This window comes from Nipponia nippon, unplaced genomic scaffold (assembly GCF_047370975.1).
Source record: "Nipponia nippon isolate SJK-2023a ecotype South Korea unplaced genomic scaffold, ASM4737097v1 scaffold_9, whole genome shotgun sequence".
Taxonomy (NCBI): domain Eukaryota; kingdom Metazoa; phylum Chordata; class Aves; order Pelecaniformes; family Threskiornithidae; genus Nipponia; species Nipponia nippon.
Window position 1 is genome coordinate 24113910 of NW_028262413.1, and position 11993 is coordinate 24125902.

At 47.7% G+C, this 11993-nt stretch overlaps 1 protein-coding gene and 1 pseudogene across 3 annotated transcripts in view; one reads left to right on the forward strand and one right to left on the reverse strand.

Annotated features, from left to right (window-relative positions):
* The window catches only part of WNT7A (Wnt family member 7A), a 40783-nt gene extending 39379 nt beyond the window's left edge, over nt 1-1404 (reverse strand). For 2 of the 3 annotated variants that reach the window (XR_015701442.1, XM_087744436.1), the window contains exon 1: nt 209-419. Coding sequence is in view for 2 of the 3 variants with exons in the window: in XM_087744436.1 (XP_087600562.1) it covers nt 209-279 (71 nt within the window). In the remaining variant the exon portion in view is untranslated. Of the gene's footprint in view, nt 1-208; nt 420-1329 lie in introns of those variants that run through there. The other variant, XM_087744437.1, reaches the window with a different exon arrangement.
* Nucleotides 309-4062, forward strand: LOC148050195 (uncharacterized; annotated as a pseudogene).
* Nucleotides 4063-11993: the final 7931 nt, after the last annotated feature.

Consider the following 11993-nt stretch of genomic DNA (forward strand, 5'->3'; position numbering starts at 1 on the left):
TCGCCCGGCCGGAGGCTGCGCCCCCAAGGGTCGCTCAGAGGTGCGGGGGCTCTACCTGTCTTCTAAGAAATACTCGTGATCACCACCATCATAATTTTTTTTTTTTTTGAGACTTCCCGAGTTAAATAGTAACAGGTCTGGGCAGGTTAGTCTGAGAGCGAGAGAGAGCGCAATTGTTATAAAAGAAAGAAAAAAAAAAGTTACTTACCCGATCTTGATGTACACGATCCCCAGGCTCAGGAAGATGTGGAAGATCCAGCGCCTTGTTTTCCTGTTCATATTCCTTGCTTGCCGTGTCTCAGCCCAACATGCAAAACGATGCCTGCCGCTCTCCGGGCCCGGGGCCGTGGCTGGCGGAGCCGCCGCGGGTCAGGGCAGCCCGGCCCGCAGGGGCAGGGGCAGCCCCCGCCGCGCCCCCCGCCGCCCGCCGCTGCGCGCTGGCCAGCCCCGCCGGGCACTCACCATGGCCCCCCGCCGGGGCTCTCCGCTCCGGCCGGCCGCCTGCCCCTCTCGCTCTCTTTTCCCCTCGCTCCCGGATTTGTATGCCTGTCACACGTAGCGCTTTATTGCTGGCAATGTATGGGCTGCGGGATCCTCCTGAGCGCCAGCGGCTCCGGGCGCTCCCCCCAGGTTCAATGTTAACTATCTCCCTCTCTCTTTTCCCCCCCCCCCCCCCGTTTTTTTTTTTCTTTCCTCCCTTTCTCTCTTCTTCAGCTACTTGGGCGTGTTCTCCAAAGGAGGGAGTTGTCCAGCCGGGGGGGAAGAAAGGCGGGGGAGGTGGGAAGAAGGGTAACAAGGAATGGCAGACAGATCACCTGCCTGCAAGGAGGCTCACAGAGATCCTCCTCGGGCGGAAAGCGCGGCTCCTCCGGCGGGCACGGCCCGGGGAAAAGCGGCAGGCGCTCCGGGGGGTGTCACCGGGGGTTGCCCCCGGGGCTGGCCCCTGCCCGCCGGGCGGCATGGAGCCGCCCGCACCCCGCGCTGCTCCGCGCCGGCCGGCACCGGGGAGGGAGGCTGAAGTTTTTACTCCGCAATAGCCGCCCGTTCGCCGGGGCTGCCGAGCACCTGGGGCCGGTTTTATGCCTTTGCCCCGACCCCGACGCTCCTCCCCTCGCTCTGCCTCCCCCCGTCTAACGTGCTGATACTGTCCCTCCCGGTTTTCCGAGCCGCGATGAACCGGCGCGGCGGGGTGAGCCCCGGGCAGCCCGCAGCATCCTCGGAAGCGCCGGTTTGTCCCGCACCGGGGCGGGTCAGGGGTGGCACCGACAGCCCCCCGGCCACCCTCGGGCAAGGAAAAAGCCCTGTGTTGCCCAAAACCTGTGTATGTACCTGCGGTGCTCACTCCGCTTATTTTTTGATCGATCCTTCTAATGACAGAAACAGGGACGCTTGGCCGCTCGCAGCCGGGTGTCCCGCCGGGCCCTTGCGTGGCAGTGGGCTCCCATCAGGTGTCTGCGGGACTTGGCCGCGCCGGGGCCGACCCCACGGGGGATCAGGCGGCTGCGGCTGCCGGGGCGCTCCGCGGAGCCGCCTTCCTGCCGCGGGGGGGCGGCTCGGCCGAGAGGAGTATCCCGGCTCCTCGTTGCGGGAATTTACACGGATATGGTGACTATTTTATTATCCACTTAAAATATTTCAAACAGGGAGGTTACCTAAATGATAACAGGGGTGTGGTGCGGGAATTGTTCTGCTGATAGTGTTTTTCTGAAAACAAACAAAAAAAAACAGTGGAAGGCCCTGAGGATCCCTCCTAGGAAGCCGGGTTGAAGCCCCTCTGGCGGGGCAGCCAGCGGAGCGGAGCGGCGGCCCGACCCCGCCGGTGCTCCCGCCCGGCCCCGCCGCTCCCCCGGACCGCCCCAGCAGCGGGGTCGGAGCGGCGGGGGTGGGCGGCGGGGCGGACGGCAGTCCTGGCGGGCCTGTCACTGCCGAGTGCCGGGGCAGAGAGGGGGGTCCCCCTCTCTCCATCGCTCAGCGTTTCCCGCTGCAGCAGATGCTTCCCCATCACCTTTACGCACGGCAGCCTCTCACCGCGGGCGGGGCCGGGCCGTCCTTCCCACGGGCAGCCGGAGCCAGCGGCCGGCCGGGCCCAGGCCCTGAGCGGAGAATGAAATTAAATCTAGGGGTCGGTGGCGCGCAGCAGCCCCCAGCCCCGCGGGCGGGGCCCGGCCCGCGCTGCCCACAAACTCTTTGTCAGGGCGCCACCTGGTGGGCGCGGCGGGGGCAGCAGCCGCAGCCCTGCGCGGGCAGAGCGGGCAGAGCGGGCAGAGCGGGCAGCCCCCGGCACCTGCAGGGCGTTTAGGGGCGGCGGGAGCAGCTGCCCCGAGCCTTTTGCAACCTCAAGTGGAAAAAAGCGCCCAGCGCCAGACACAAGCCAGAGCGCACAACCTTCACGCGTGAATATAAGGCAGCATATATTCATGAGAAGTAAATTCAAGGCTTAGGGCTGTCCTCTTTGGGTGTGAGGGAAAACCCTCAGAAAAGGAAAGTGCCATTAAGAGATAGGCAAAAAGACATTATTCCAATTTGCATTTGTCTATCATCTCCTTAGATCAGCAAGGAACATGTTGTGTTGGTGCTAACAGTGACCCCAGCCCCAGACATTATGCCCTGTACTCCTGGCTCTGTGTGTGGGGAAGCAATGGGGACAGGTGTGTAACAACCAGAGGGTTTTGGAGAACCGGTGTACCCTGCACAAAACACGCTCCTGCAGCAAATACATATTGAGATATTCACCTTGTGAGGTATATAGGCCAGCGGTTTAGGCAAGGTGGCATGATCCTGCATGAAGCAGCAGTATAACATAAGTTTTATCAGTTCTGCAAGGAAAAGTGGATGTGCTCAGTGCACTGTCCCTTTTGCACATCATTCTCATCACTGCAGCCAGTCACCAAAGCACGTATTTTGCCTGTGCAAATTTGTGAATGAAGGTTTTTAATTTTTGCTCCCTATATAGCTTCGTACAATGATGTCCTGATTCACCACTTGGGCTCCTAAGGGCTAGGGTGATCCAAAACAACCACCAAAATACTGCAGGTGAGCATTGGAACTGCTGCTGAAGAGGACTCAGGGACACACAGTGGAGGTGGGGGTTGCTGCTTTTTTTGTTGCTGTTAGTACAATTGGTCATGTTGGTTCAATAGTCCTTGAGCAGAAATGGGCACAAACGGTCTCAGGAGTCTCATCCTGAAACTAAACCTGCTTTCCAAAGAACAAATCTACCCCCAAAGCAAACCTCTGAACACTAAAACAACTGGGAGGTCATTTTAAATTTGCTTCAGAATTTCAGTCCCTATTCCCCACTACGGTGATCTGGCACATAAAACATGGTCCAGGAGCTCTTTAGGCTTTATTTTTACTTTTTTTTTTTTTTTGTATTTCTGATGCTGAAGCTAGAGATGTTTTATCTAATTCAACCTCAGCAAGTCAGCTGTTTAAGACAGCACAGGGGTATGGGATAAGTCAAGGCCGGGCAAATTGTTGTCTTAGGGTTCAGTAAGAGCGGAAAATGGCAAAGGCTCCTCAGAAAATGAAGATAAATAATCTACTGGACTAATCAATGACTTTCTCTTACTCTGTTCCTAAAAAAATTGTGACCTAGATATATGAGAGCATGTGTGCGTGTGTATGTGAAGCATACATAAAATAACATTCCTGTGCAGATTACAGAAGGGTAGTTTGTCTTGTTTGGCTAAGTTTCTCAAACATTTTAATCACCGTTTAAAATGCTGCAGACCTTAAATGGTCCTTCCAACCATGTGGTTTTCCCAGTGGCCTATAGTAACTGACCTTTACCTACCACCTGTTTTACAGTGCATATATATCCAGCTTTGTTTTTTACGCTATATCTTTATATTTATTACTTTCTAATATCTGCATAATAAAATTGATATGAGGCATTATGATAAATTATTCTATTTCTCTTAACAGAGTACAGCAATAAGTTATAGGCAAATTGGTAAATTAACACAAAACTTGGAACAACAATTAGAAATTTATGACAGAAAAGTAGGAATCAGGAAGTTGCCTGTGGCAATAGAAATGGACTTGAGACTGTGCTCTTAAAAGGGTTAAAAAGAAATCCCAGAGCTCCTGGTTCATAAGATGTCTGCAGGTGAAAATCCAGCTCTCTGGATTCTTCACTTGGAAGAACTCTGCAGTCTTTTTGCAGGAACTTACAAGGCAGTTTTTGCTACTCCATGAAGCACAGTTGCCCGCATCATCGGAAAGCGGCAGGCCTTTTCCAAACACCTTCGTTTGACTCTACAGGAGAGAGAGTGTGAGGCAGATGGGAGAGTCAAGCTGACCCTGCTTCTGGGGAATGCACCCCAGTGTGTGATCAGCAGCCCTTCGAGCAGACTTTGGGCAGCCTGACTGGACCGGGATGCAGTTCTTGCTGGGCATGGGCTGGCAGACAGACCAGGATGCCCAGCCAGGCATTCGTGGCAGAACTCCAAGGAGTGAGGGAGGTCAGAGTGAGGCAGAGGGTCTCTGCAGGCCTGAAATTACAGGTCCTGTGTACAAATGTTGAATGTACATCCTGGGAGAGAGCAGTCACCCCTCACCACCCAGCCTACAGGCAAGCAGACACCATATTTCGCCCACAGTGGAAGAGGAGAAACCTTGAGAGACTGTTTCATTCTAACCTATGGCAGAAAGAGAGTTGGTGTGTGGCAGTTTCTGACTTGTAGCCTGCCCTGAGCCATGGGGCTCACCTGTCTCTCCTGAGATGCTCGCTGCTACAAGGAAACATACCCTCAAGCAGAGCAAATAGTTTTATTCCAGATATGATCTGTTCACTCTCACCTTTTACTACCCATTTCTTTATTTAGCAGCAACAACCTTCTTCTGAACAAAGACTAGGCCCAAGCTACACCCTTGAGCCATCCATCACTTGTTGCCACAATGGTGTTTCTATTGTTAATTGTTTGTCAGGGTTGCTTTTTGGGGTTAGGCAGTGCAATGATATAGTACACTAGCTAATCAGCACTGAAAATGTAGTCTCAAAATAAATTAGATCAAAAAAAGAAGCTTGAAAAGTCTGTTGGTCCCAATACAATCCTTCTGGACTCCCTCACAAAACCACAATGGGATCCAATAGTTCCCTCTAGTTAAAAAGATTCACTGCTGCTCCTGGTCTCTGCACTGTCATGTGTTAGTGAAGCTAAGTAAGGAAGTTTGCACAATGCCTGTCTGCTCAGTGTGTGGTTCTGGTCAAGGTTATTAATGTCTCATTTTTCATAAACATAAAGAAATACAAGAAACATGCCCATGTAAAACGACAAAGAAACATTGTCCGTCTTTTTTTTTTTTTTTTTTTTTTTTTTAAGATGGCCTCTGATAACATTAATTCACAAGGGAGAATGTGGTTAAAAGCCCATTTTGTAACTAGATCCTAGATGCACATACCATCAATACTCCAACTCTGGCTCCCTTTTATCAGGCTAATCATAGCTGTACTGCTTTGTTGTCAAAACATCTCAGACTAGAGAGTCCTTTCAGTAGCAAAAATGTGAGGTTAATATACCAATGGTCCCTGTATTAAGAATCTTCTACATCCTAAAAGGGTGTTTAAAAAATACAATAAATAAATAAACAACATTCACAAAGCCAGTTAATTTCCTGGGCTCTTCTTGGCCCACTCCCACAATATATCATATCATCAGCAACCACAGTAACTTCTCAGTTTACAGATGTATTCATGGGACTGCAAAACGAGCAATAAATAGCCTGCCGCAGAATTTCTCTCTGCAAGGAGTAAATTACATAAGGAGTTGCAGCAGGTCCAAGCTCAGGAAGGGCGAGAGCCACCTTTCCTGCCTGGCAGGGCTGACCATGCCACCAGTCTGGGGCAGGTTTCCAGAGTAAGTCTTGTCTGGTTTTGAACACTTGTGGCAATATAAAGGTGACAGGTGCCTTGTTGTGATCAATCACCTTGTGATCAATCAACTCAGTGATGTAAACAGGTGCCTGGCAAGCTCAGGACAGGGGTCTGGGAAACCCTTTCAGAGGGAAGCTCAGATCTCCAGGTCCCACTGGGGTGTGCTCCAGGCGGGGCCCATCCAAGCCAGGCAGATAGTGACCTCAACAGTTAATGCAAGCCAGTGGGCAAAAGTAGTTCAGGCAATCATGTGTACCTGGGAGCTAATTACCTGCAGCTTCACCTAGTTAGTAACTGATGGGCTCAGAGTGTTATAGGAGCTAGATGAGGAGATGGATAGATGGATGACTAGAAGTCAGTAGAAGATTAGGGGTGAGGAAGGAGTTGCTGTGTTTGAGTGATTTAGGAGTCTACTAGTCATTCAGTGACTTAGAAGATGCAGCTATTTTATGCTAATCTAGTGCAGAGCTGTGTCTGTGTGTGAGTACCCAGGCAGGCATTCCTCCACTGTAGTCTCTAATGTGTCTCTTGGCTTTTGGAGCTGGACACAGCCTGAGGAGCTCCTGAAAACAAGGTCTGTGAGTCCAGGGTTTCCTCTGCATTTGGGTTTGCTCAGACTTTTTAATCTAAGTACAGCTGAAGGAATACTTTACACTAAAGCTGAAGTAATGGGTTGATGAAGCTTCTCTAAGCCTGAACTGGTGAACTCCATCCAGCCCTGTTTCTGGGGCAAACTTGTAGGTTTTTGGTCTCAGAGTTGAGGAAGTCTCCCTATGTGAAGACATGATCATCAATTCTATTGAGTGTTAAAAAAACACAGGCAGAAGAACTTGGAGGTTGTTCATATGCTGTTTTGAAAATGCCTTGATCTTGTTTTCTTCTGTGTTATCTCAAGGACCAGGTAACTCGCTGTTGCTGCACTTTGAGTGGTTTCCCGTGCTCCTGTAGGCACATGCATACATGCACCAGGCCTGGTGTTGGGCCTGTGTTCCAGAACGTGATCGGGCTTAACCCTGCCTGTGGCTGCAGCTTGTGCCCCACTGGGTACCATCTCGACTGCTTGGAGTTTGGACCCTCCGCTTCTGCACGTACCAGAGAAGGAGCTAATGATTAATATACATGAAGTAAATTGCTCTCTCGAAGAGTAATCCTTAACATCGATAGCAGAATTGGAGAAACAGACCTCTTCTTATCAGTCATTTTGAGCTAAGTACATGAATCCCACTGGTCTGTATCTCCTATTCCCTCAAGTAATGTGCAAGTGTCACCAGGTGTCCATTGCACATCACATAGAGACCTTCAGTTCTACAATGGCTCTTTTTTTTTTCTCTTTTTACCTTTTGTCCCCTGACAGGTATAAACACAGCTATTTGTTCACAGGGATGCTGTTCATCTAGGCTTTTTTTTTCCTGCACAGTTTCTTCGTGAGACTTTTCTGATTCCACCCCATAACAAGTTACTCATTACAAACACACTGGAGAATACGTTGCACTTGCAAAAAAATAATATTCCTCAGTTATCACATGTATTTAGGCAAATACTATTTTTGCCTTTAAAAAAAAAAAAAAGAAAAAGACCTGACATTTCCTTTATGCATTTATTAATGGACACAGAGGTGAAAAGATGAACTGTCAAAGCAGATTATTTGTTGCCAAAGAAAGGTCTTAAACACCATGGATCTGATCCAGCAAATATGACACAGTCTTCCAGGCAGTGTAAGAACCAGAGAGCTCCAGATGCTGTTAAAAGAAGGTATTACCAAAGCTATCAGATTCTCCCCAAGTCTACAGAGACATTGGAGTAGCCATAGCATGCATGGAGGGGAGAGAGCTGGGTTGCAAAACTGAATGTCAGACGTGCATCTTTGTTAGACTTGGCCAGCTGGTGTTGAATATAGGAGTCCTGCTGGTGCATCTTTTGGTGACAAAACCTGCTGGATACCAGTGATCTGCCACAGAACGTGCTGAACGCTGACAGTTGCTCACCACAACGGGGCAGTGAGTGAGGAAAAGGACAAAGCAGAGCTGTGCTTGACACCAGTCACTGCAAAAGTAACATGAGCTCTTTGTTGGACAAACTGACTGTTGAGCACAGTGATGTGCAAAGCAGATAGCACGTGGGGCTGGGTGGAGAACAGCAGCATGGACAACAAGGGTGTTGTCTATTCCCTGAATGTGTGCAGGGCGGAGTCACAAAATTGTGTATGGGAAGGGGTAACAAATAGCATGAGGAAATCATGTGGAGATCAGGGGAAGCAAGCTCATGTTCATGGCAGGAAGGAGAGAAAGGGTGGAGAAAGTGGAATGATGGGGAGGAAGGCACAGAAAGACAGGTCTACTTTTTGTTCTGACGAAGATTGACCTTGGACTGACACATATTTACAGATCTGACAATCAGCAGAAGACATTTTGACACTATTACTACTATTGATGAGATTATATTTTATTATAGCTATAGTTAAAACAATAGAACTCAAAATGTGTCTTTTTCCAAAATGAAGCTTCCCTTTTTTCCTCTATTCAAAGATTTGAGATGCACTTTTACAAGGCTGATGTCAAGGTGTCACTACAAATGCACGAGGCCATGGTGATATCATGGTATGAGAGAGAGAGATGAGCAAGGCACATAAACTTTATGAAATATTGTAGCACTCTTCCCTTCCGTTTTAGCCATTGCCTAAACTGTAACCATAAAACTGGTCTTAAAATAGCACTGCAGGTAAAAAAAAAAAAAAGTACTGAACTAGATTTTGTTTTTCAGCCAAGCTTGTTCAAATAGCCTTTGCTAATAGGAGAGCTTTGGGGGAATTCTGTGAACCCTAGGAAAGGGTATTGCAGATAACAGGGCTCTTATCAATAATTTCCTATCTCCTTGCAAAGTCAGGAACTTTTCCCTACCTACCTACGCAAAGACATATTTTATGTTAAGATGTAAGGCAAAATAGCCTTCCATTCAATGTTTAGTTTAAAATTATGTAAACAGTATTAACTGGTCTGTCAAAAATGCATTCATGGAAAACACTTGACTAACCTAATTCATGTTTTTGGAAAGGTCGATTGTACAGACACTTAAAGCACATGTTTACTACAGGCCTGGTAATGTCTTCAGAGTGATCCATGCAGCCCTCCAGTTATACATTTCCAAACAGTAATTGTGGAGTAAATAAATTAAAGATATCAAAACATATAATTGTAAACTGTTGGGGGTCTAATGATGTAGAAGACAACGTGACTGAGTGCTAGCATGTATTTTGTACGGTTGAGAAGATGTAACATGGTGGCAAATCAGTACCTGGCCACAAGGGCTAGGGGTTGTTTGGGTTGTCTGGGCCAGGGTTTTGGTGATTGTGGGTGGTTCTGGCCTCACTGACTTCAGCAGAGCTTGCTGGCTTAAGCCAAGTGAACAGACTTCAGCATCAGAAAACTCAAGTTTCTTTATGCTGCATTAGCAATGCTGCCCTGCCCTCCTGCTGCAGCTCCTGTGTGGTCACTCAGGTGTCACTGAGACCAGAGCTAGAGGTGAGGTCACCTTTCTGATGGCCAGGTGAGGACACTCAGCAGCTTAATTATTGGTTCTAGTGTCCATCTGCCAAAACTGCTAATTTTCCTAATAAGCTACATGTGTTGGTCCAAGACTGTCATATAGTCACAGAGGATAAGAAAAATATTTGGTGTCTGCTCTCTGAGCTAAGAGTGACTTCCAGACATAACCTTTAACTTGTGGTTCAGATTAAAATTGCTTTCCAGCTCTGTTCTTGCTGGTCTGGTTCAAGTCAGTGCTCTCATCAGTAGGGGTGTTTGCTGTGCTGTTTGTCAGAAGGGAAAGCCTGAAAAGACACCAATGAATTCAGCCTTTACTGGAGTATTCCTGGGAAGCATCTGAGAGCCATGGCTGGGGGTGTATAAGTGTGTACACAAACTCTTCAGACAACTTAGAAGTATATGCTCTTGTGAAATTATTGTCTCGTGGACTAGAGAGTACGGGCCATTTGAAAGGTGTCGGCCTTGTGATCGAACCGAGCAGAGGTCACAGACTCAAAGAATCCCTGGGAGGCTTTATATGTTTGATAAAGGATGTGTGACAGGAGAAGACTGATAATTCCATCTGCCACAGATCACTGCACTTTGCAAGCCAAGGCTCCTTGATAGTGATCTAGACCTATTTATTCAGCAGGTTGCCTTTCTTCAGTATCATCTACAAATGCAGAAGAAAAAGGGTCCCATCCTCAAAAAACATTATTATGTAAGTAGAAGATGAGGGTGGAAGACGAGAGTAAAAAGGAAGCCATGCTCGTCAATATGGTGAGCAGCTGCTGCGGCTGTAGGAGAAGAGTGAAGTGCTTTTGCAAGTATTCATAGGGAGTTCTAAGTGGGAATTCAGCACCCAGAAAGAAGACAGACACTTCCTTGGAAATATGATAGTGAGGGATAAAGACCATTGTAGTGGACCAGCTATAGAGCAGCTTCTTTTTGGTGAACGATAGTATGTCATGAAGGGCCTTGAAAGCAGTCAAGTGACTTATGCCTGATGCTAAAGAGGAGGTGTCAGAAGAGGGATGCAAAAGGAGGAGTGTGTGTCAAAATGCCAGTGAGGAAACTAACTCTGCTGCAGAGCATTGGATTGCTGTGAGCAAAGCAAGAGTAGACTGGCAGTCTAATCAAGATGTCAGATGGTGGGAGTTCAATTGAGGGGATCATTGGGAAAGGCTGTCAGTCCTTAGGACCCTATTCAGAAAACATTCAAGAGAATTAAACCTCATTTGGAGGAGAAGATTCATAAACTGGGCATTAGGAGAGAGATTGCAGGCCGTGATGTGTTGCGGGGTGACTGACACACATAGTCATACTGTCAGTAATGAAGGAAAGTGGAGTTATATGGAGGCATGGGCAGGAGCTTTGCTTTAGCCGGGAAGAGCCTGAGTTAAAAGTAGGTCTAAATAAGAGGTGACCTTACAGAAAGGTATTAATATTTTTTATTTGGATAGAAGGGACAAGTCTGGAGTTGAGCAGTAAAACAGGAGGTATCTGCAGAGGTGGTCATTGAGTTTGTACATGGAGATGAGTTTGGGGGTTTTGTTTTGTTTGGTGGGTGGTTTTTTTCCTAGAAATGAGATGGTAGGGGAAAAGAGACCAAGACCTGTTCAAGGCTGGTGAAGAAGACTCTTTAACAAACATGCTGAATGAGTGATGGGGGGCAGAGGATGAGGGGTGCAGAATCCAGAGAACAAGATATCAAGAAGACTGTGGTCACCATGCTAAAAGTAAATGAAGAAGGATAGTGTGAAAGAATGCCTGACTGAAATCTTGGTAAGAAGAAGATATGAGAGACCTTGACCAGAGAAGTTTCAGCAAGATGTGAGGGGCAGAAACTGTTGGAGGAATATCAGGATACTATAAACAGCAATGAGCTATTGGATGGAGCGGTGTCTGGAAGGGCAAGAAGGGAATCAAGGACTTTTTGGTACATTTTAAAGAAAGAAGATGCTAAAAGATGTTAGTGAAGGGGAAATCAAAGAATTCAAGGTTAAATGAGAATGGTTAAGGATAATTAGAATTAAAAGGGATGAAGGAAACTGAGATGGCATGGAGATGCCGTTGGAAGGGAGAATAGACCAGTGCCCTACCACAGAGATGAGGAAAACCAGCCAGCTCATATTTCTTGGGAGAACAGGAGAAGAAAGTGGTAGAGGAGTGAGAAGTTGCATCAGCCAGAGTTGCAGATGTACTTCTTCAGATTCAGCTGAATCTTACAGCTGCTTAGTTGGGAAGGTGACAGTATGGAGAGGTAGAAAGAATTAATTTGCTGCTGTGTTAATAGCTTCGGGGGGGGGGGGGGGGGGAAGTGAAACGGAGTCAGTAGGCCAGACTCTGGGATGATAGTCTAGACTGGACTGAAATGAAGCTTGAAAGCAAATGAACAATTTTCAAATTGAGAAAAGGACAGGGAGGAGAAGTCTGCAAACAGGGGAGGAGAGAAAAACTAATTGAATTATCTGATGAGCAGTGACCAGAGGGGGAATTTACACAATGGAGAGGTGAGGAAGAGCAGTGCTAGGTGAAAAACATATCAGATTAACCATTTCAGAGTGACTGAAGGAGTCAAACGAGCTGCAGAT